At 41.4% G+C, this 26,000-nt stretch overlaps 1 protein-coding gene across 18 annotated transcripts in view; it reads left to right on the top strand.

The window, feature by feature from the left end:
* APBB2 (amyloid beta precursor protein binding family B member 2) overlaps window positions 1-26,000 on the top strand; it is a 373,668-nt gene that overhangs the window by 232,801 nt on the left and 114,867 nt on the right. For 15 of the 18 annotated variants that reach the window (XM_019928274.3, XM_019928275.3, XM_073805179.1 and 12 more), the window contains one exon: window positions 24,845-25,053. In XM_019928274.3, the coding sequence (XP_019783833.1) occupies window positions 24,845-25,053 (209 nt within the window). The remainder of the gene's footprint in view (window positions 1-24,844; window positions 25,054-26,000) is intronic. The other 3 variants (XM_073805181.1, XM_073805180.1, XM_019928281.3) reach the window with 1 other exon arrangement.

Here is a 26,000-nt window from a genome sequence, read left to right as displayed (position 1 = left end):
TCTAGGGATAACATTATATGTCACTCTGGTCCTCTGGGCAAGACCATTACTGAAGTAAGGTGGATGCAGGAGGCCACCTTCAGTCTTCAAACAAACAAAAATCCAAATGCAGTTAGTTTAAATGCCTTTGGCACAAAAAGAGAGGTAAGGAGAGGTGAAAATGGTTTATTTTTTAAAAAATTTTAAGATTAGATTTATTGATCTCAACAGACTTTCTAATAGACAATGTTCATCGAAAATCCAGTGCCTGTTAAAAAAATAAGAAAATTGATTTTATTTATAAACTTTTAGTCAGCTTTTTATTGTTTGTGGTTCTTATTCACAAATAATTACTAGTTCTCACAGAATTTCAAATTAATTTGCATAGTCGTGCAAGATGTCCAACATTTAGATAATTTGGAAGCACCCTGCACCCCCCATCCCATCTCCTTGGAATCAAAGAATCAGTTCCTAATGAGAGTACATCCTTCAGAAGGGATGAGACAGAAGAAAGACGGGTGACCTCTGAAAGGAAGATTTAGGATACTACCAGTAAGTGTAAGAGCAAGATATGTTTTGAAAAATTCCTCACTAATTACAGGACTAGTGTGTAGAACTTAGGTGCACGTTATTATTATATGTAAAGAATATAGATGCTGAAGCATGATTTTATTGATTAAAAACACCCAGCCTGGTTCTATTACTTACGGGGATTTAAAGAGATTATACTGGGTAACGTTGGTTGAGACACATTGCCTTACATTTCAAAATTGGTCAATGTATTCTTTATTTAAACTGATTGATCCTCATCCTCTCCTTTTAAACATAAGCTTGTTCACAGAGATACAGCCGGAAGTCATGTTGTCATGACAACAGTTACACGCTGGGAAGAAAGACTCTTTCAAATGGCCAGTGATTGCGTTTTTAATCACTGATTTATATTGATAGCAAAACTAAATAGGGATGGAGAATTGGTAATTATGTGTTATTTGGGCTCTATTTTCACATCTATTACTGATATGTAATTTTTGAACATGTGTTATAATACATAAATTTTGCATTAATACATACAATTCTATCTCGTCTATTTTCTGTCTTGTCAGTAATAATATTCTCAAAACATATGGAGTCTCCTGCTCAAAACTTTCGATAGCGTTTTGTTGCCTGTATAATAAATTCTGAGCTTAAAAATGTGGTTGTGTAGGGGCCCTATGAAAAGTAGCTTCCACCTCACATTCCACTTTCTCTCTCAACGGCATCCTTTGTGGATCCCACACACATATGAACCTTGACTCTGGCCTTCAGGAGCTGAGGGAGATGCGTGTCTCACACTGGAAACTATAATACTAACGTTGACTGAAAGAAAATCCACAGCGTAAGAGCTGTCAGTTGAATTTTACTCCAGGTCTTAGTGAATAATAGGCCGGGAGACAGCCTCTCAGCTAGCTCTTGAGTGTACGTATGGTTTTGGCAGGGGAATACGCGCAGTCAAGCATGCATCTCAGTAAAAGGTTACTGCTAGTCACGAGGATCAGGTATTTCAGTTAATGCTTTTAGTGCTTATGTATGGGAAGATGCAAGAATCGGGGTTCATTAAAAAAATTGTTTTGGGGGACTTCCCTGGTGGTCCAGTGGTTAGGACTCGGCACTTTCACCGCTGTGGCCCTGGGTTCAGTCCCCGGTCAGGGAACTGAATCCCGAAAGCCGCGAGACACAGCACACACCCACCCCCCCCGAAAAAAAAATTGTTTTTTTCTCCTGAGATATCTCTAACCATCTAAGCGGCCTGTTTTTTCCAAAGCACAGAGTGCGTTATCCTGTTTTCATCTTGAATTCCTTTCAGAGTGTACTGTTTCAGGCAGCAGCTGCAGTGGCTAATGACTTAATCCTTGTAGAACTGGATGGTGGGCAACATTCTTTGTTTTACCCTAAGTAGAAAATTGTCCTAAATGATCTCTAAAGGGAGGTGGTCGTACAGGGAAGAAATGGTTAATTAAAAAAATGGGTGATTAGGAAAAGTCTCTTGGAGGAACCCACCCTTGAAGGATGACCAGGTTTTAGTGTGGAGGCAATGGAGAAGGGGATTCCAGTGCAGGGAAACAGCACAAGCAAAGGCACAGGGATGCAGAAATGTATGGCTTGTTGCGAGACACTGAGTACGCACCTGGCCTGGCCTGGAAGGGGCATAAGGGAGTGAGAGGGCAGAGGGCGCGGAAGGCATTGAAGGGGCCATTGATTGGATGCACTGCCATGCTAAAGGAGGTCGATTTCTTTTGTGCAGGAACAAGAACAGGGAGTGGTTGAAATGGGTGTTCTCTGGGAGATTACCAGCTGCAGTATGACTAGCAGGAGCCGTGTAGTCACCGTAATTGATTATGAGCCACTTTCGAATCCAGGTGAGGCTCTTGAGAGCTTGGACTCATGCAGTCTGTTGGGGTTGGAGGCCGTGAGTATGAGAGCGCTGTACCGCTCCGGATTCATTTCCTGAAATAGATAGTTTTGTGTATTGATTAACAGGTACTCGGGATCAAGGGTTCTGGTGTGCAGCTGCCTGCCTTGAATCCCAATTCTGCTGTTACTAGCTGTGGGAACCAAGAGTCAGTGACTTACCCTCTCTACGCATCATCTATAAAATGGCGATAAGATAACACCAACCTTAAAGAGGTTCTCATAAGGAGTAAGTGAATGGATAAACGTAAGGTGCTTAGAACAGTGCCTGACACGTGGCGAGCACTTCAAGTAAACAGTGTGGATGCTGGTGTTGATGAAATGGAAACATTGTTGAGTATTTGGTACTTTTTCATAATTTTTTTTAAGCAATCTCAAGAAAATAAGTTATCTGACTCTATTCCTCCCCAAACATCTCAGCCTGCCCCTCTAGAAACACTCACTTCTGGTTAATTTGATGGGTAGTTATTGACCATCCATTATGTGCTGGGCATTGTACTCAGTGCCAGGGATACAAGGGTAAAAACGCTATGGTCTTGTCATAAAGGAGCCTAGAGGCCTTTAATAGGTGGCCATTGGTCCACACAAAAGAGTGCAGGAAAAAATAGTCCACATGTGACAAAGGACCACACGTGTCAGAGAGAGAAAACGAGCAAGGGAGAGAGGGGGGATTACTGAATACATAATCTCTAAATTGTTACTGCCAAGGTCATTTTGATTTTGAAAAAGCACCTCCCAGGAGTGGGTGATTAAATCATATATTTGTGCAACTATATTGATAAATTATATCGGGCTTTTCCAACTATATCTTATTATTTTAAACCATAGCTTTGGAATTTCTTTTCCTTTAGTTTAGAGGACTGGGCTTAAATTTCTGAAGAGCAGCATTAATCCTAGAGACGTTTTAAAATGAAAGCAGTGGAAGGTTGTGAGTGGTTCAAAATTGTTGGCAATTCCTGACCTAGAATTTTAATATTTAATCCTGAACTGCTTTTATATCCTTCCAGTCAGGGGCCCATATTATGTTTTTCAGGACCTTCCAGTTTGAGGCTCCAAAGAAATTTTTATAGAAAGGATCCCTCTTGTACCCCTGGCTTACTGGAGGCCTCCGAGCAGTGCCATCCACTAGAAATACAATGTGAACCACATATATAATAGTAAATATTCTAATAACCACATTAAAATAAGGTAAAAGAAACAGGTGAAATTAATTTTAATCGTGTATCTTACTATTTAACCCAGTATATCTGAAATATTGGGACTTCCCTGGTGGCACAGTGGTTAAGACTCTGCGCTCCCAATGCAAGGGGCCTGGGTTCAATCCCTGGTCAGGGAACTAGATCCCACATGCATGCCATAGCTAAGAGTTCACATGCCACAACTAAGGAGCTGGTGAGCCACAACTAAGGAGCCTTCCTGCCACAACTAAGACCCAGCGCAACCAAATAAACAAAGTAAATAAATAAACAATCTCATCTTAAAAAAATAAAATATTATCATTTTGACATATAAAAATTATTAATAAGATATTTATATTCTTTTTATTGTGCTGAAAAAATAGTTCCAGGTTCAGTGTGTGTTACACTGGCAGCACATCGTCACTTGGACTAACCACATTTCCTGTGTTCAGTAGCCCCATGTGGCTAGTGGCTACCATATTGGACATCACAGCCCTGGAACTTTGGCCTTTTCAGAGCCCTGGGCCACTTCAGTAGCTACCTAAACAGTGGCTGTTATGTTTGATGATTTTTCAAAATTAGTGTTTTTATTGTTAAGGAAAATATGTAAATGTGAAAAAGTGAGTTTGATTTGGACCTCAGTTGCAGACAGTTGAGTTAATCATAGGCCACAATTCATGATGTATTTTCATCACTGGTCCATATAAAACATCTTGTTTTATGTTCTTACTTAATTACCTCCTGTTTTATTCCCTTACCTTGCTCCTATTCTCTCCACCCATGGGCAACGATCCTAATGTGTTTAATGTGTAACTTTCTGTTCAGAAGTGTACCTGCGATGTACATTGTTGTTTTTTGTGTGTGTTTTCTTAATTTATTTAAAGGGTGTTTTTCCCCCATGTGCTTTGTTTTAGAGATCTATCCATAAGGCTGGGTGGACATTTAATGCATTGTTTCTAACTGCCGCATGGCACTCTGGTGTTTCCCTTTCCCCTTGTAGAATGGTGGGCTCCCAGGGTGTGCCCCTTTCCCCAGCACCGTACATAATCTCACAGGGGACACCCTGGCTTGGATCCTCTAATGGAACGATGTGAGGAGGTGTGAGCTCTACACTTAGTATTGCTGGGTTAAAGGGTGTATATTATTTACTTGTTTTGAAAAAAAATGATATCTTATTTTTATTGATGGATATACTTTTTAAAAAATGTATTTATTTTATTTATTTATTTTTGGCTACATTGGGTCTTTGTTGCCATGTGCAGGCTTTCTCTAGTTGTGGTGAGCAGGGACTACTCTTCGTTGCGGTGCGTGGGCTTCTCATTGCGGTGGCTTCTCTTGTTGCAGAGCACTGGCTCTAGGCGCGTGGGCTTCAGTAGTTGTGGCACATGGGCTCAGTAGTTGTGGCTCGCGGGCTCTAGAGCGCAGGCTCAGTAGTTGTGGTGCACATGCTTAGTTGCTCTGCGGCATGTGGGATCTTCCCGGACCAGGGCTTGAACTCGTGTCTCCTGCATTGGCAGGCGGATTCTTAACCACTACGCCACCAGGGAAGCCCTGGATATACTTTTATATAATTTTGTTCAGTGAAAAATACAGCATTGCAAGTGTTTGTTGAATCAGATCCTTTTGATCGGTAAGGTCAATCAAATTGTGGCTTTTTTTTTTTAGGACTCGCTAACCAATTCAGTTCTTATAAATGTGTTTCTCAAACAGACCCAGTGGCCATGAAACAGGTCAGCTTTCCCAGGGTGGCCAGTTGGAATTTGGGCCAAGTGCAAGTAGCCTTTATTCACAATAAGAAAATTTGCAATTTTTGCTCTGTCAGCAGAGTAGAATATATGTGTTTTTAATGAATCAGTCATCAAAGCAGAAAGTGGAAGAAAAAACATAGTTATTACCCTTAAAGAAAAAAATCCCATGGAAAATATACACTGAAAATGCACTCTTCCTTTTAAAAGTAATTTATGCTGTTTGTTTCTCCAAGGAGAATAAAACAAAACAAAACAAAACAAAAATACAGTGTTTTATTTTACTCAACTCCTCTCCGGTCCCGGCTCCATGGTTAGGTACTTTCCACTGTAATAGTTTCTAAGGGAGGGATAATTGCTCTCAGTTCATTTATCAAAGTGCACCTGTGACACAGGAAGACACACAAAGTTTGTTTCTACAAGGAAGGAAACACAAACAACTATGTTGGGTGAAGTTTCCACGTAGTCATACACTTGTCCCCACTGATCTCTGCCTCTTTGCCTGCAACAAGGAAGACTTTGACACAGCGTCTGATTCATTTGCTTCCAAAGAGTATTCCTCTGTACCCACTTCTGAGATCTAAGGATCATTTGTGTGTGCTGAGCAGAGTCTTCTCTCAAAAGGCCTTTAGGTTATAGTAATTTCTTTCAGAGAGGAAGTAATAGGGAGAGTTGAGGAGGAAGATGCTTAGTATCAGAATTCATGAACAGATTGACCGTCATTTACAGATGGACCCTAACTACCAGTAGATCTAGAAAGAAGGAAATGGAACTAACCCAGAACAAAAACTTTGTATGAATCAGAGTTTTCACAAGTAAGAGGCTTAGATTTTGAGACGAGGAAAAAGAAACCTATTTCTGTAGCATAATAAATTTGGAATCCTTCCCAGACACCCTGCAGATAAGAAACCCCTAATGCTTCAGGAGCATTTTTCTAGTAGGAAAATAATTTTAGCGTATTGCCTGGGATTTATGGCCTAGTGGGTAACCAGTACATTTGTGGGTAAATAAAAACTAGCAAACTGTGGTTCTACTTTCTTTTTGGATGTCAGTGCAAGGTAGAACTCAGCTGGGACTCAGGAGGCAGGCAGCTTAGTGGTACAGGCCACAGCCTCATTTTCCCTCCCTCCCTCCCTTCCTCCCTAGCTCCCTTTCTTTCTTCCTCCTTTCCTTCTTTGTCCTCCGCTTTCCTATAGCTCTCATTCATATTGGTGTTATCTCGGTAGCCTCTGCAGTTTCAGAGGATGAGATATGAGAAAAGGGAGCCACTCCCAGCTATATCCACTTACCTTCAGAAAACTTACATTGCACACCTACTGTGCGCGAGACATGTTTGCGGTACATCGCAAATGCGGTACATGTAAATATGGTACATTTAATCGGTTGATTAAAATAAAAAGAGGAACAAGCTTGATCTTGGCTTTAAGGAATTTCGATCTGTTTAATTTGTGATTAGTAGCGTCTCTATGCCACTTTTTCTGATCTTTTTGCTTCTGAGGACCCACAACTTAAACACCAGATAGTTCCACATCTTGATCACTAAAGAAATCCTTCTAAACTTTGAGCACTAATTTATTGTTTGAGATTTTCGAGAATAATTATTCTGTTTACTTGTCCTTTCCTGGAATTTTGGCCCAATTACCTAATACTGTCTTATGCTCGGTTCTATTATGAGAAGCGTAAAGAAAATGAGACTTTCTACACGTGCATCCTTGGCAGATGGGATCCACAAATACCCCTGCCTCTTTTCTGCCAGTAGCCTCAGCATCTTTGGAAAACTCAGAGCTCTGCATACCACTCTTTCATTGCTGGAAAAGAATAACCAAGCTATTGCACAGGTGTACATCAGCTAATAGGTTTTGCCATTTTGTTTTCCCCTGGAGAACCTTTGTTTTTGTCTCCTGACCTAGAATTGGAAAGAGTAGGGGAGGAGGATGGTATAAATCAAAGAATCAAAAGCCTTGAGTCAAATGAATGGCTGAATGTTGCTTGTGGTTGGTTGAATCCTGATAGATACTTTTTTTGAGGTTTGTGAAAAATTAGGCCCAACACAGTGTCTGCATTTGGTATTTTTTTACAAGAGTTGGAGATGAGGTGAAAATGCTTGGATTGGTGGGGGTGAAAATGAATGAATGATAACCAACGAGGTTATATTCCAACAATATGCTGTTTTGGACAGTGTCGGAGGAGTTGGGAGCCAGGAACCTGGGTTTCTTAACTCAACTCTATAATTTAGATGCCTGTAAGTTTGGTATTGAATATGGGGTTGCAAAGACAATCCATTAGAAGCTGTTTCTTTCCTAGGTACTAGGTCTGGAATTCAGTTTCCTGCCATTAGATGAATGAGTTAGGATCAACTTCAACTGCTAGTAATACAAGACTCTAAAATAACAGTGACTTATTACAATAGAAATGTATTTCCCTTTCACGTAGAAGAAGCCTGGCAGTCCACCGATATAGTGGCTCTGTTCCACAAAGACCTCAGGAACCCAAATTCCTTGACCTTACTACTCCAGCATACCTAGGGTATAGCCAGAGTACTCACAGTCCAAGGCAGCTTGTCTGTTCCAGGCAGCCAGAAAAAAATGTGCCTGCCAGCTATTTTATAAGGAAGGCTCTTAGAAGCTGCCATCCAGTCCTTGTACTTACATCCCAATAGTTAGAATGTTACCTGCATGCAAGGGAAGCTGAGAAATGTATTCTAGATGGCCATGTGTCCAATAAAAAGGAAGAAGACATTGATGAACACCTTGTAGTGTCGGCTGCTTTATTTATGAGACCCAAACACCAGGCTTCTCATAGACAAAAGGAAAAACACAGAATGGTTTGCCCAGTTAACTTTATTATTAAAAAAAAAGTTTACACGTAATTACCTAGCGTACAACATGATTATAATTTAGAACAAGATTACAAAATAAAACCACCTAGATGCAATGTGAAACGATCATCAGTTACTGCCTTTCTACTTCCAGTGCTGTTTACCACATGCTAAGTTCCTCTTAGATTTGGTGCTTAGGAAAAAGTTTCTGTTTCGGTAAACTTCTTTTATTAGATAACTAAAACTTTGTAAATTTTAGGGGCTAGAAATTAAATTTCTTCTCAACTCCATGGCTCTATTTTCTCATGTTATTTTATTGGTTTCAAATACATTTATATATTTTATATAAGCTGCTTAAAAGAGAAAAAATTCTCTTTTAATTTAGGTAGAGAATATTTCAGAAGAGTAATAAAAAACAGCTTTTACCCTGATCCTTTTTGTTTGTTTGTTTTTGTTTTTTTGCGGTATGCAGGCCTCTCACTGTTGTGGCCTCTCCTATTGCGGAGCACAGGCTCTGGACGCGCAGGCTCAGCAGCCATGGCTCACGGGCCCAGCCGCTCCGCAGCATGTGGGATCTTCCTGGACCGGGGCACGATCCCGCGTCCCCTGCATCGGCAGGGGGACTCTCAACCACTGCGCCACCAGGGAAGCCCTACCCTGATCCTTTTAAATGTGTTTTTAAAAGTTAATCTCAGAAAAACATTTCTCTCTGAACTCCTCCACCCCATCCACAGCCTAAAAACCCTATTTTACATTTTACGTCAAATGTTAAAGCTTGTCCACTAACCACTTAGGCATACTGGACAAATTACTTCAGTTATGCTGATTTTTTAAAGGGCACTTAACCTTTAAAAATACATTTAGCAAATAGAATGGTTCCCAAACAAAAATACACTGAGATTTCTCCACAGTCAATGACAACCAGTTTCCCAACCTTGATCAAGTTATATAACGTTGCTGAAATCTGTATCTTTACCTGTAAAATGGGAATAGTATCTCTTGTACCTGTCTTGTAAGATTTTGTGGGATCAAATGAGATTGAATTAGTTACAGGACTTTGAAAATTCCATAGTGCTCTAGAAGTGCGTGCTCTTGTTCTTGTATCAGAAACAAAATACACACATTTTAATCTATGGGAGTATAGTTCTATATGCTCCCACACACCGATTATGACTTTAGAAAAGATGGCATCCACTTCCACTTGCGCTTTTAACACGCTGATAAAAGGCCAAATTATAGTTGGTTGTTGAATACTATGTTGATTTCCTAGATTCTCCATAATCATCTTTTGTCCTAATACTTAATGGAGATGAGAAGGCCAGGCCTCTCATGCCACTGTATAGAATAATAATGACCTTGAAGTTGGTCTAGGCAGCCCCTAGAATAGCTTCCACCTTGTTATCAGTGCTCTTGTGTACCAGCCTGAGGAGGACCACAGCTCTTAAGAGAAAAGTGTATTGAAGACCCTGCCAAAATAGTGGAAAAGAAAACAGCCTTTATTTAATATACTTTCAGACCTGTCTACCTTGAAAGAGTATGGTGCCAGTAGTAATTGTATCTGTGTAATTGCATGGAAGCCAAAGAAAGATTGCTGCCCGAGGTGGCATTTTGTCTTTTCTCCAACTGCTCACTGTGAAGGAATAATCAAATGAGGAAGATGTGTGGTTGGTTGACTGCAGACATGGCAGCTGGACACGTTCTCTGAACGATGTTGTACAGTTGCTTAATCTCCATATGCTTATAGGTCTTCCTGTTACACGGTGTTTAGGCACTAAATACCTAAACTTGAAAGCAAAGAATATTAGGGCTGACTTATTGATCTTCCTGCCAAACCTGAATAATCCCGTCTGGTATTGAACAGGATGCATTGCTGCCATTCAGTTAGTTGAGTGGTATAGTCAGACAACTGGAGGAAAAAGTAATAAACCTGCCTAGCAATTTTATATAAATATGTTGCAACCTTTACTTTTTAAAATCACCAGCAAGTTGCTGATTCAAGAGCATGCCCACCTGCACCCATTCTCCGTTTTTTTTGTGTGAATAGACTTTTGAATTTTGGAGATTGGTTGGCTTCAACACAGGTGTTTCCCAGCACGTCTTAGGAAAACAAAATTGAGGTTCTTGAAATGGTCTGTAGCTTTCTTAAAGTACTATTCTGCATTCAAGTTCTAAGGTTTTATTTTTACGTTTTTTGGAGGGGAGGGAAGACTTTTAGCCTGCGGCTTCTCAATAGTGATTGTAAATTATGCTGCTTTGTGCACGCTCTAAAAGGAAATAGTGTTTTGGGTTATATTTCATATCTTAAAATTTTAGTATCTCCTTTTATAACTCGTAAGAAAATGCATGTTTTATTGTGTGTTTCGGATGAGACCTTATTATGATATTTAAAATATTCTGCAGCCAGGTCATATGATTAACTTCAGTTATATCTATGTATAGGTATGGATGTATGATTGGATATTTACAAATACCAATATTTCCCCCTGGATAATTTTTAGTGGCTTACATTTCATGCCCTTTAGTTTTTAAATTTGTCTTTGCAGAGTCCCCCTGACTCTGTTTTTATTTTGGTTAACAGTCTGTGAACAGAGAGGCATAATTTCCCTTTTATTTTCCACCATCATCGGATCAGTTCCTATTTACATACTTTCTTCTTTTTTTTTTGATATTTATTTATTTATTTTGGCTGCACCAGGTCTTAGTTGAGGCATGCTGGATCTTTAATTGTGCCATGTGGGTTTCTTAGTTGTGGCATGCATGCGGCATCTAGTTCTCTGACCAGGGATTGAACCTGGACCCCCTGCATTGGGAGTGTGGAGTCTTACCCACTGGATCACCAGGGAAGTCCCTACATACTTTCTTGAGGACATAAGGTAGAGCAGAAACAGTCTCAGAAGAAGGATGTCTTAAATAATAAAGCAGACTTCATAAACTATTTTGTTCTGATTTCATTTCTGCTTCTTTAATGGCTCAACTGCATGACATAAAGCAACCACATGCTGATTTTTTTTGGGGGGGGGCTGCATTGGGTCTTCGTTCCTGTGTGTGGGCTTTCTCTAGTTGTGGCGAGCAGGGGCTACTCTTCGTTGCAGTGCGCGGGCTTCTCATTACGGTGGCTTCTCGTGTTGCGGAGCATAGGCACTAGGCACGTGGGCTCAGTACTTGTGGCTCGAGGGCTCAGTAGGTGTGGCTCATGGGCTGTGGAGTGCAGGCTCAGTAGTTGTGGTGCGCGGGCTTAGTTGCTCCGTGGCATGTGGGATCTCTCCAGAGCAGGGCTCGAACCCGTGTCCCCTGCATTGGCAGATGGATTCTTAACCAGTGCGCCACCAGGGAAGCCCCCACATGCTTATTAAAGAGGTGCCACAAACTCAGACCTGTGGGTCCTCATGTGATATGTTGTTTCTGAATTGATATGTAAGTGACCACTGTTCTCATCTAGTTTTCTTGATCTAAATAAAAACTACCTTTTCAGTAAAAATACATTTGGTGGTTGCAAACTCTCAGAAGTCTTAGTTTTTCAATGAAATGCACTATGGTTGATGCCATTTCAAAAATGTTTCTATTACATAGTATTTTCCCCCAAAGCCACATTTGAATGAAGTAATGAATCACTCATTTACTGAGTGATTGTTACATGCCTGGCTTTGTGCTAGGCACTCTGTTCCACATCAACTGTATGGCACAGAAGCTGTCATCAGTTCTGTCTTAGTAAGCAGACAGGCCATTAGAAATTAAGCTGTTAAAAAAAAAAAGAAAGAAATTAAGCTGTTTGTCCGAGGTCACACAGCTAGCCAGCATTGGAGCTGAGATTCAAGGCTGTCCGCTCTCTCCAGAGCTCCTGCCTGTGATAGTAATGTGGCCCTGAAACAAATTTAATAGAGTAAGCCCAGCAAAAACTATGTCCCCAGTGAGTTTAAATTAAGAAATATTGTGTTGATCTTATGCCAAAACATTTGATAAAAATACACAAAGTATACAGTATTGCCAGGCCCAAATTTAAGAACCATTTAAATAGTGAGTTCTTGGAACATTTACTCAAGAATCTTTAACAGAGCTTGGTTCAAGATGGTGGAGTAGAAGGATGTGCGCTCACTTCCTCTTGCAAGAGCACTGGAATCACAACTAACTGCTGAACAATCATCGACAGGAAGACACTGGAACTCACCAAAATGATACCTCACATCCAAAGACAAAGGAGAAGCCGCACTGAGACAGTAGTAGGGGTGCAATCAGTAAAATCAAATCCCATCACTGCTGGGTGGGTGACACACAAACTGGAGAACACTTATACCACGGAAGTCCACCCACTGGAGTGAAGGTTCTGAGCCCCACGTCAGGCTTCCCAACCTGGGGGTATGGCAGCAGGAGGAGGAATTCGTACAGAATCAGACTTAGAAGCCTAGTGGGATTTGATTGCAGGACTGGGAGAAACAGAGACTCCACTCTTGGAGGGCACACACAAAGTAGTCTGTGTATCGGGACCCAGGGGAAGGAGCAGTGACCCCATAGGAGACTGAACCAGACCTACCTGCTAGTGTTGGAGGGTCTCCTGCAGAGGAAGGGGTGGCTGTGGCTCACCTTGGGGACAAGGACACTGGCAGCAGAAGTTCTGGGAAGTAATCCTTGGCATGAGCCCTCCCAGAGTCTGCCATTAGCCCCACCAAAGAGCTGGATAGACTCCAGTGCTGGGTCACCTCAGGCCAAACAACCAACACGAGGGAACCCAGCCCCACCCATCAGCAGACAAGTGATAAAAGTTTTACTGAGCTCTACCCACCAGAGCAACACCCAGCTCTACCCACCACCAGTCCCTCCCATCAGGAAGCTTGCACAAGCCTCTTAGATAGCCACAACCACCACAGGGCAGACAGCAGAAGCAAGAAGAACTACAGTTCTGCAGCCTGTGGAAGGAAAACCACATTCACAGAAAGACAGACAAAATGAAAAGGCAGAGGACTTAGTACCAGATGAAAGAACAAGATAAAACCCCAGGGCTTCCCTGGTGGTGCAGTGGTTGAGAGTCTTCCTGCTGATGCAGGGGACACAGGTTCGTGCCCCGGTCTGGGAGGATCCCACATGCCGCGGAGCGGCTAGGCCCGTGAGCCATGGCCACTGAGCCTGCACGTCCGGAGCCTGTGCTCCACAACGGGAGAGGCCACAACAGTGAGAGGCCCGCATACTGCAAAAAAAAAAAAAAAAACAGAAAAACAACTAAATGAAGTGGAGATAGGCAACCTTCCAGAAAAAGAATTCAGAATAATGATAGTGAAGATGATCCAGGACCTCGGAAAAAGAATGGAGGCAAAGATCGAGAAGATGCAAGAAATGTTTAACAAAGACCTAGAAGAATTAAAGAACAAACACCAGAAGAATTAAAGAAGAAACAAACAGAGATGAACAATACAATAACTGAAATGAAAAATACACTAGAAGGAATCAGTAGCAGAAAAACTGAGGCAGAAGAAAAGATAAGTGACCTGGAAGACAGAATGGTGTTCACGGCTGTGGAAAAGAATAAAGAAAAAAGAATGAAAAGAAATGAAGACAGCCTAAGAGACCTCTGGGACAACATTAAACACAACAATATTCGCATTATAGAGGTCCCAGAAGGAAAAGAAAGAGAGAAAGGACCCGAGAAAATATTTGAAGAGATTATAGTCGAAAACTTCCTTAACATGGGAAAGGAAATAGCCACCCAAGTCCAGGAAGTGCAAAGTCCCAGGCAGGGTAAACCCAAGGAGAAACACGCCGAGACACATAGTAATCAAATTGACAACAATTAAAGACAAAGAAGAATTATTGAAAGCAACAAGGGAAAAACAACAAATAACATACAAGGGAACTCCCATAAGGTTAACAGCAGATTTCTCAGCAGAAACTCTACAAGCCAGAAGGGAGTGGCACAATATATGTAAAGTGCTGAAAGGGAAGAACCTACAACCAAGATTACTGTACCCAGCAAGGATCTCATTCAGATTGGATGGAGAAATCAAAAGCTTTACAGGCAAGCAAAAGCTAAGAGAATTCAGCACCACCAAACCAGCTCTGCAACAAATGATAAAGGAACTTCTCTAAGTGGGAAACACAAGAGAAGAAAAGGACCTACAAAAACAAACCAATAACAATTAAGAAAATGGTAATAGGAACATACATATCGATAATTACCTTAAACGTGAATGGATTAAATGCTCCAACCAAAAGACACAGGCTCGCTGAATGGATACAAAAACAAGACCCATATATATGCAGTCTACAAGAGACCCACTTCAGACCTAGGGACACATACAGACTGAAAGTGAGGGGATGGAAAAAGATATTCCATGCAAATGGAAATCAAAAGAAAGCTGGAGTAGCTATACTAATATCAGATAAAATAGACTTTAAAATAAAGACTGTTACAAGAGACAAGGAAGGACACTACGTAATGATCAAGGGGTCAATCCAAGAAGAAGATATAGCAATTATAAATATATATGCACCCAACGTAGGAGCACCTCAATACATAAGGCAACTGCTAACAGCTATAAAAGAGGAAATTGACAATAACACAATAATACTGGGGGACTATTAACACCTCACTTCCACCAATGGACTGATCATCCAGACAGAAAATTAATAAGGAAACAGAAGCTTTAAATGACACAACAGACCAGGTAGATTTAATTGATATTTATAGAACATTCCATCCAAAAACAGCAGATTACACTTTCTTCTCAAGTGCACACAGAACATTCTCCAGGATTGATCAAATCTTGAGTCACAAATCAAGCCTCGGTAAATTTAAGAAAATTGAAATCATATCAAGGATCTTTTCCAACCACAATGCTATGAGATTAGAAATCAATTACAGGGAAAAAAACCATAAAAACCACAAACACATGGAGGCTAAACAATACATTACTAAATAACCAAGAGGTCACTGAAGAAATCAAAGAGGAAATCAAAAAATACCTGGAGACAAATTAGAACAAAAACACGACAATCCAAAACCTGTAGGATGCAGCAAAAGCAGTTCTAAGAGGGAGGTTTATAGCAATATAAGCCTACCTCAAGAAAGTAGAAAAATCTCAAACTATCTAACCTTACACGTAAAGGAACTAGAGAAAGAAGAACAAACAAAACCCAAAGTTAGTAGAAGGAAAGAAATCATAAACAGAGCAGAAATAAATGAAATAGAAACAAAGAAAACAATAGCAAAGATCAGTAAAACTAAAAGCTGGTTCTTTGAGAAGAGAAACAAAATTGATAAAACTTTAGCCAGACTCATCAAGAAAAAGAGGGAGAGGACTCAAATCAATAAAATTCGAAATGAAAAAGAAGAAGTTACAATGGACACCACAAAAATACAAAGCATCCTAAGAGACTACTGCAAGCAACTCTGTGCAAATAAAGTGGACAACCTGGAAGAAATGGACAAATTCTTAGAAAGATATAACCTTCCAAGACTGAACCAGGAAGAAATAGAAATATGAACAGACCAATCACAAGTAATGAAATTGAAACTGGGATTAAAAATCTTCCAACGAACAAAAGTCTGGGACCAGGTGGCTTCACAGGTGAATTCTATCAAACATTTAGAGAAGAGCTAACACCCATCCTTCTCAAACTCTTCCAAAAAATTGCAGACGAAGGAACACTCCCAATCTCATTCTATGAGGCCACCATCACCCTGATACCAAAACCAGACAAAGATACTACAGAAAAAGAAAATTACAGACCAATATCACTGATGAATATAGATGCAAAAATCCTCAGCAAACTACTAGCAAACAGAATTCAACAACACATTAAAAGAATCATACGCCATGATCAAGTGGGATTTATCCCAGGGATGCAAGGATTCTTCAATATATGCAAATCAATCAATGTGATATACCATATTAACAAATTGAAGAATAAAAACCATATGATCATCTCAATAGATGCAGAAAAAGCTTTTGACAAAATTCAACACCCATTTATGATAAAAAAAAAAACCTCTCCAGGAAGTGGGCATAGAGGCGACCTACCTCAACATAATAAAGGCCATATATGACAAGCCCATAGCAAACATCATTCTCAATGGTGAAAAACTGAAAGCATTTCCACTAAGATCAGTAACAAGACAAGGATGTCCACTCTCGCCACTATTATTCAACATAGTTTTGGAAGTCCTAGCCATGGCAATCAGAGAAGAGAAAGAAATAAAAGGAATCCAAATTGGAAAAGAAGAAGTAAAACTGTCACTTTACAGATGACATGATACTATACATAGAGAATCCTAAAGGTGCCACCAGAAAACTACTAGGACTAATCAATGAATTTAGTAAAGTTGCAGGATACAAAATTAATGCACAGAAATCTCTTACATTCCTATACACTAAGAACAAAGGATCAGAAAGAGAAATTAAGGTAACAATCCCATTCACCATTGCAACAAAAAGAATAAAATACCTAGGAATAAGCATATGTAAGGAGGTAAAAGACCTGTACTCAGAAAACTATAAGACACTGATGCAGGAAATCAAAGATGACACAAACACATGGAGAGATATACCATGTTCTTGGATTAGAAGAATCAGTATTGTGAAAATGTACTACCCAAAGCAATGTACAGATTCAATGCAATCCCTATCAAATTACCAATGGCATTTTTTACAGAACTGGAACAAAAAGTCATAAAATTTGTATGGAGACAGAAAAGATCCGAAAAGCCAAAGCATTCTTGAGGGAAAAAAATGGAGCTGGAGGAATCAGACTCCCTGACTTCAGACTATACTACAGACTACAGTAATCAAGACAATATGGTACTGGCACAAAAACAGAAATATAGTTCAATGGAATAGGATAGAAAGCTCAGAGATAAACCCATGCACCTATGGTCAACTAATCTATGACAAAGGAGGCAAGGATATACAATGGAGAAAAGACAGTCTCTTCAATAAGTGGTGCTTGGAAAACTGGACAGCTACATGTAAAAGAATGAAATTAGGACACTCCCTAACACCGTACACAAAAATAAACTCAAAATGGGTTAGAGACCTAAATGTAAGACCAGACACTATAAAACTCTTAGAGGACAACATAGGAGGAACACTCTGACATAAATCACAGCAAGATCTTTTTTGATCCACCTCCTAGAGTAATGGAAATAAAAACAAAAATAAACAAGTGGGATCTAATGGAACTTAAAGGCTTTTGCAAAGCAAAGGCAACTACAAATAAGACAAAAAGACAACCCTCAGAATGGGAGAAAATATTTGCAAATGAATCAATGGACAAAGGATTAATCTCCAAAATATATAAACAGCTCACGCAGCTCAATATTAAAAAAACAACCCAATCCAAAAATGGGCAGAAGACCTAAATAGACATTTCTCTGAAGAAGACATACAGATGGCCACGAAGCACATGAAAGCTGCTCAACATCACTAATTATTAGAGAAATGCAAATCAAAACTACCATGAGGTATCACCTCACACCAGTTAGAATGTCCATCATCAGAAAATCTACAAACAACAAATGCTGGAGAGGGTGTGGAGAAAAGGGAACCCTCTTGCGCTATTGGTGGGAATGTAAATTGATACAGCCACTATGGAGAACAGTATGGAGGTTCTTTTAAAAACTAAAAATAGAATTACCACCTGATCCAGCAATCCCACTACTGGGCATATACCCAGAGAAAAGCGTAATTCAGAAAAACACATGCACCCCAGTGTTCACTGCAGCACTATTTACAATAGCCAGGTCATGGAAACAACCGAAATGCCCATATACAGACAAATGGATAAAGATGTGGTACATATATACAGTGGAATATTACTCAGCCATAAAAAGAAATGAAATTGGGTCATTTGTAGAGATGTGGATGGATCTAGAGACTGTCATACAGAGTGAAGTGAGTCAGAAAGAGAAAAACAAATATCATATATTAACACATATATGTGGAACCTAGAAAAATGGTACAGATGAACCAGTTTGCAGGGCAGAAATACAGACACAGATGAAGAGAACAAACGTATGGATACCAAGGGGGGAAAGTGGCGGGGAGGGGGGGTGGTGGTGTGATGAATTGGGAGATTGGGATTGACATATATACACTAATATGTATAAAATAGGTAACTAATAAGAACCTGCTGTATTAAAAAGTAAATAAAATTAAATTTAAAAAAATCTTTAACAGAAAAATCCTCAGTTACAAATAACTACATATTTCAGGTACACTAAATATCTTAATGTTAATGTTTTTAAAGGAAAATAGGGAAAAAGAGTTAGAAAATCAACATTCCCAAAACTGTTAAGAGGTTTATTACACCTGTAAAAAGAATGCAACCACAGGAAAGCTCAATTGAGTACAACATGAATTTTTCTGAGGCTGTGATAGACACTTTAGGGTCCCAAATAGGCCCTGCAAATAAATATCAAGAAATAGCAGGGGCCCTGAAGCTGATTTAGGTCAGCTTTTCTCCCCTCTGTCTGGCAGGCCAGCGGGTCAGAGTGCTCACAGATTTTGTACATTTGGGGCACATTCCCTTGTTTTCCACAGTCATTGTTTTTGCCAGTTCCTTTGACTGAGGACAGTTTCACCCTGGGTTCTAAACAGCCTCTGTATGCTGCCTGGAACCCTCAGCACACCTATAATAAATGATCCAGACCTGGAGTCCTGGCTCCACGCTCTTGTCTTCAGAAGTCGGTGGTGAAGCTGGAGGGAATGAAGAGCCTTCTCGCTGTTTTCTGACAAGGAGGTTCTAGGTCCAGAAAAAATTAAGGGACTAAGTAGTGAGTTAGGAAAGAAGAGAGGCAAAGGAAGCAGACCACCGGTGACCGGAGAAAGTGTTTCTTGTTTTGTTTTGTTTTGGTTTTGAAATTTGGCCTTTTTTATGCTTTTTTTTTTTTTTTTTTTTTTTTTTCGGTACGCGGGCCTCTCACTGTTGTGGCCTCTCCCGTTGCGGAGCACAGGCTCCGGATGCGCAGGCTCAGCGGCCATGGCTCACGGGCCCAGCCGCTCCGCGGCATGTGGGATCTTCCCGGACCAGGGCACGAACCCGTGTCCCCTGCATCGGCAGGCGGACTCTCAACCACTGCGCCACCAGGGAAGTCCCGGAGAAAGTGTTTTAAAGCTAAATTCAGATAGTTTGGATTAAGGCATCTGGCTCCCTCTGGAATAACAGTGCTCAAAAGACAAGCCAGCAGTAGCTGCAGCTAAGACTTCCGAAGAGAGAGGTTTTTCTTCTCTAAGAATGGGAGCATTATGCAGATTACTCTTCTGATTTTGAAAACACAGACCACACAAGAGCTTCGGGAGCTTGCCTTTGCATAGAGGGTGAATCCTTAGCCCTTATGGCCTTAAATCTTATCCTAGACCACTCACATCTCATTCAGGTGACTTTCTGTTGTAATGACACAACAGGCTCTTCCCTGCCACGTGGCCTTTGCACTTGCTGTTCTGTCTTCCAGGAGTGCTGTTCTCTTGTCTCTTCCCAAGGCTGGTGCCCCTTCTAGTTTGGGGTGACATTGTTCCTTCCTCAGACCATCCTATCCAAATAGCCCACCCTATCCCCAGACACAATTGATCCCATTATACCTGAATTGCCTCTTTTATTCATTACTGTATTCTCAGCTTCTAGCATAGTGCTTGGAATGTATTGGAGGCCCTCAGTGCAAGAGAATGAATGAATAAATGGGTGAATAAATGAAAGAATGATTGAATATAATTCACATTTTTTATTCTCTAGAGCCAGCAGTTAGATGGAGTTTGGTGGAAAAGATTAATTACCTTTTCTGTTTTCCTAGGCCAGTGGTTCTTAAAAGTGTGGTCCCAAAACCAGCAGCAAGAAATCAGCACCACCTGGGAACTGTTAGAAATGCAGATTCTCAGGCCCCGCCCCAGAGCAACTGAGTCAGAACCTTGGCGGGAGGGTGGGGGTGGGTAGTACCCAGCAGTCTGTGTTCTAGCAGATTCTCCAGGTGACTGTGAACCTTGAGAACCACTGCCCCAGTTCACGGATGCTAGACCCGGGTCTGTCTGATGAACTCTGTGCCCCCCAGCCCTAGAACAATGCCTGGCACAGAGTAGACAGGAAATATTTGTTGAATGAGTTAATCTGTCTCCTCTTTCTTCGAAAGGTGCTCACCCCCTGCCGTACACACTGAAGGCACTGGGTATACAACTGTCAAGGAAGGGAGTGAGTGCCATTAAGAGGGCCAGAGGGAGGCCTCTTGTGCTCTGCACTGTAGACGTTGCCAAATTGAGAATGCCAGCTCACCCATCCCTTCTTCCTGTGGCCTCCGGAGCAAGAGGGGAGATTTCCAGCTGCTGCTAGATGCTAATTCGTTTTCATTTGACCCTTCAGTTCCTGCAAGTGAACCCAGGGGAGAGGGTGATGAGAGGCAGGCTTGCTTCACACACAGACCAGGGAGGAGAGCAGGAGAGAAGTGGTAGAGGTGGAGCCAGGCCAGCAGCGGCACTGGCGCCCAAGGCGGCTGGAAGGGGCAGGTCCTTGCTGCTCATAGACGGGCTCCTTGTTTCTATGCCAAGTATTGCTCTTGGCCCAAGAGGCTCCCAGCACAAGAGAGACTTTCTGGGGCTCTCAGCCTTGCTATTTTTACACTCCGACTTCCAGGCCCTGCTTCTGGAACAAAACTGCAAATGACAACGTGGGCCACAGAGCCACTTAGAAAGGATATCTATAGCTTTCTGCTCTTACCACTGAACCGTGTCCCACTTCCCTCTTCTCCTTGAAGGCACCTTCAGCAAGATGCAGTGATGCAGTGATGACATGACAGGAGACCATAAAGCTTCTTAGCTGTGAGATCCTGTAGGGAAGGGAGGAGGGAGAACTAGGTGGGATCTCAGTCTCTGCTGTGTGCCCGAGTGTGGAATAGGATCCTCGGGTTTCCAGTGGGAGAGGCTGCAGATCCATGGACCCGCTGAAGTGGCTGCCTGGGTTTACTGGATGCAGAATTAGAGAGGGAGACACGGAAGGGAGGACCCTATGCAACGCCTATATTGGAAGTGTCCTTGCATGGATGTACCTAGTCTCCAGGGCAAATCTTGGTGCCCTCACTCACCAACTCTGTAACCTTGGTCAGGTCAGCTGGCCGGTCTCATAGCTTCAGACTTGTAGCCATTGTGTCCTTTCTTATGTGTCCCTCCCCTGCCCCTGCCCCGTTTATACACCTTCTAAATTCCCCCAAGCTGACCACAACTGATTTTTCTCAGATCTCTGAAAAAGTAACATCCATTTCTACATAGGGACATAGTTTACCCCCTTGGCTTTAAACCAAACTGCCGTCTTCTCCGAGCCTTAGAAATGGGATAACCATAGTGTGTCCTTCATGGGGCAGCAGTGGACACTCCACAAGCTCCTGCAGTAGAGAAGCAATAAAGCAGCTGGGTATTTCAGCCCACAGCCCACATCAGCATCCCTGTTACTTTTACTGTTAATAACAGCACAGTTGTTACCAGCTGCTGAGAACCTCGTGGCAGCATTAAGAGAACTTGGGTTTAAGCCTTGAAAGGCCCGGCTTCTTGTCTTGGCTGGCTATTATTCCCACTCTTACCTTCTGGTGGGATTGATGTGAGCATTCAACTAATTCCTGTTTTCAAGGAAAATCATGCATACAAGACCAATATTTAAAACAGGTAAAAATGTTGCTGCAACAGTCAAAAGACTCTGGACAGGCCTGGAGTTCCACCTACCTGCACCACTGTCCTCCTCCCCCATTTGATAACATTTGAAAACCACTGACCTGTTGAATAAGGTCCAGGGTACTTATTTAAATGTGTACATAGTTCTATGTAGGAAAACAAAGCACATTGGGGCTCTGAAGATTAAACAAAATGAAGTGTAATGGCACTGAGGTACCTCAGAAGGCATATTTCTTGCTGTTCCTGTGGAACCTATCAATAAAAAAATGAAACAAAATCTCAACTCCAGCCCAGGACTCTTTCCAGTTTATCATATTGTATTTCTTTTTGTCCATAACAACATTTACATATGCCTTCAAGGGAAGTAGACATGCTCTTAACTAGAAGCTAGTATTCCTGAGCTTTGTGAAGTTGCTCTGTTTTATGAAATTACGCAGAACTGATTTCTTCAGAATTCTCCTTTGCTAAGCGCCAAGTTCAATTCCCATCATTCAGGACTTCATTCACTTATTTCTCCCTGCTTCTTTGTGCATTCTTCCTTCTTATCTTCCTTTCTTCTGTCTACCCTTCTGTCTATCCATCCATCCACCATCTATCCTCCATTCATCCAGCTCATTGTAATTGAACACCTGCCATGCTAGGTGTTGGAAATATGATGGTGAACATGACAGAGATAATGTCTGCTTGCCCTCACGGGGCTTACATTCCTTACAACCAGGGTAGGGTGATGCGGAAGGGATTCTATAAATGATTCTGAACTGCTGATAATATTGTAGGTGTGCCCACCTCACTTCCTTCATCATCATCATCTGATCATCACCAATCTTTAGCAACAGAATAACCCACCTTGTAATTTTTATTCCAACAAAATCTCACCAGAAATTCAAAATATAAACCAAATATAAGTGAATGGGTCTGGTTGAAACAGAACAGACCACTTTCTGCCATGCAGCCCAAGGCCCCTCTCAACCACTTTGGAAAGCCACACCTGAAGACTGCTGACCTTGGTCTCTGCCCTTGTGCTGATGTGATTTTATATTCTCATAGTGTTATGTAGCTATTCTTCGTATATGCTAATGTCCCAGCTGTAGAGACAACGGGGATACATGTGTAAATTCAGGCCCTCAGACCTTAAAAACAACAGAAACGGTAACTAGCGTCCTCTTTAGGTCCTTTTAGTTTCCATCTCGAGCTTGTTGTCTGAGCTGCTAGAATTGGACAAGGGAACACCCTTGGTAGGGTTTTCTCCAACTTAATACCAAGACCTGTGTATTTTACCTTTCCCATCCCAGTTGAAATATTTAAAACAAAATAACAGCAGAAACAACCGTCTCACCCCCTAAAACGGAGACAGGACAGAGGAGTGTATGCACATGTTTGTTTCGAGTTGCTTCTGAAAGATTTGGGTAATTTGAAATTATTTAATCGTGCTTAATTTCCTGTAGGGGGAGGGGAAATTTCCATCATAATTTGAGACAAGTGGCAGTTTTGCCTCTGGCAGATTTAAATGAGAAAAGTGAATGCTGGGATGCTAACCAACTGCATGAATGCACATCTGTGCCCATAGCCTTAATCAACTTCTTTGTTTGGTTTCTTTTTTTCTTCTTGCGGCTGTAGCAGCCTCAGTGACGCCAGCCCACAGGATGCAGTGACATTTGCTGAGAGCAAGGCCCACACACTTTCTCATTTAAATTGCTGTAAAGGCTCCAGCCTCGGGCTTCCCTGGTGGCGCAGTGGTTGAGAGTCCGCCTGCCGATGCAGGGGACACGGGTTCGTGCCCCGGTCCGGGAAGATCCCACATGCTGCGGGGCGGCTGGGCCCTTGAGCCATGGCCGCTGAGCCTGCGCGTCCGGAGCCTGTGCTCTGTCCGCAACGGGAGAGGCCACAACAGTGAGAGTCCCGCGTACCGCAAAAAAACAAAGAAAAAGAAAAGGCTCCAGCCTCTTGTGAATGACCACACAGAAAAGGGCCTCATCCTTAGAATGAAGTGATCCCTAGATTTAGAGCACAAGTTTATTAAGTTTTTCTACCTATGTATGTTGATAATAGCCACCTGCAATTCCTCCATTATGCCTCCCTCTCTATGGATTTCTTACTCTGCTTCCTTATGTCTCTCCTCTCTTCTCTAGCACTTTAATCCATCTCATACTCAACTCAAAGAAGGCCAAAAATGAGATTTTTAAAAAACAAATAGTTATCCAGTAAATTAATAAAATATTGATATAAGCCAGGGATGACTGAAATTGCCCAGTAGGTGTATTTTATTTCCCCCCCACACATACAGTTCTTAAAAAATTATTTTTTGAATTTAAATGCCTTTGGACTTTGCACGTGCTTACCAGTTTGCCACCATCCTCACCATTCTCTGTTGTATCCCACACCTATCCTCCTTCATGCATTTATATTACTGGCCGGTTTTTAGAGTCAGTCTGGTTCCTTTTCGAATTCCAAGGCTTTTTCAGTCTGCCCTCCTTGGGAATCTTCTGTGTGCAGTTTAGAATGCTAGAGTGTTACGAAAGACATGGCTACATTGTAGATGTTTACAATCAAATGGGAGGAGTTGTTAAAGCAAATGAAAGGTATAAATCCAGTACTCATAAATCCAGTAACTCATCCAGAAAGCAGTTAAAGAACATTAGAGTTGTACTCATCGCTGGGAATGATATATGATCCCAAACAGTAAATCTTACAAATGTACAAAGGGATACAGTAGGTTTTGTGTGTAACCTTGCAAATTTTGCTTGGGTAGTTGATTCTGACTAATGGAGCCTTAGCCTGTTAGTTCATAGGGTTCTTGGAGCTGTAAGATGACTTGATAATGGGTCCTTTATATCCATGTTCTCAAGTGTCAACCTTCCAGTTCTTTCCATGTTTCTTTCCGTATTCCCCCTCTTTCCATACTTCGTGTCCATAGGATGGCTTCAGTTCTCATTTGGGCTCTGGACACATCTGTCTGTGGAATTCTCCTGACTGTTGGTAGTAAAATTGGAAGACTGTAATTGTTTCCTCTTTGAATAAAACCCTCACTTTTTTTCCATTTTCCAGCAGATATATGGAGTGATCACTCCTTTCAGACTGATCCAGATTTGCCACCTGGCTGGAAAAGAATCAGTGACATCGCTGGGACCTATTATTGGCACATACCAACCGGGACGACTCAGTGGGAACGCCCTGTCTCCATCCCAGCAGATCTCCAGGGTTCTAGGAAAGGGTCCCTTAGTTCTGTAACGCCATCTCCCACCCCAGAGAACGAGGTAAAATGGAGTGTCTTTTAGATGGCTTAGAGTGGATGTAACTTGTGATTTCTCCTTAGACTCATTGCTTCTGCCCCAACAGGTCATCCAGGTAAGCTTTTGATTTTCATGCATGTTGCATTTGAAACCGAAATGCTTCCTCTTAGTGAAGAGTGTTAATACCATCTTTCAGGGATGTCTTCATTTTTTTAATGGCTTTTGGTCTCTCGAAACACCATTTCAGGTACAGAAAGTAAGAGAGGCTGATTAATGAGAAGTGGTTAAGATTCCCTGGGGCTCGCGGAGGCAGTAATTTACTCTGTAGGTGCTGTTGCGTGGTGCTGGTTCCATAAAATATTTACACACAGAAGAATGTCTCTTGGCCAGATGTGTTATAATTACTGCATATCTTATTAATATCTGTGGGCTCATTTGACTGCATGGAGAGAATGTCTGCAGGAATAACCCTTGAGAGCCCTTAAATGCTTAATTTCTAATAAAAAAAAAAAAAGAGGATCTGTTTATTTAGCAGAAGTGACATTGTTTTAGAAGTAATTAGCAGTATAAATTTGTTCTGTCCCTGAGGATGAAATCTGATATTTAAACAAAGAACTGAGGCATTAAAAAATTCCATCGTGGTATTTACTAATACAAAAATCCCTGCAGTGAACCTTTGTGAATCCTGATAACTAAATATTCAAGAGAATTACAGTGGGAAAAGGTTAGAGTTAAGTAATGGCTTTGCTGGAGAAAAGAAGTTTCATTCCTAACACACGGGCACTTCTGCCTTTTTTTGATCACAGTCTTCTGCTCTTTAAACAACTCATTTTCTTTTACTTTGAGGACATGGAAGGAATTTGAACTGCGTCTCTCACCCCAAAGTTTCTCTACATATTTGCCGCTATTATCACCCTTCCTGTCTTTGAAAGTAAACAACATCTTCCATTATTTACTTGCTCTTCTCTGGG

Source organism: Tursiops truncatus, chromosome 5 (genome assembly GCF_011762595.2).
Source record: "Tursiops truncatus isolate mTurTru1 chromosome 5, mTurTru1.mat.Y, whole genome shotgun sequence".
Lineage (NCBI taxonomy): Eukaryota > Metazoa > Chordata > Mammalia > Artiodactyla > Delphinidae > Tursiops > Tursiops truncatus.
The sequence above is the reverse complement of the archived record's forward strand: the minus strand, read 5'-3'. Positions and strand labels throughout refer to the sequence as shown.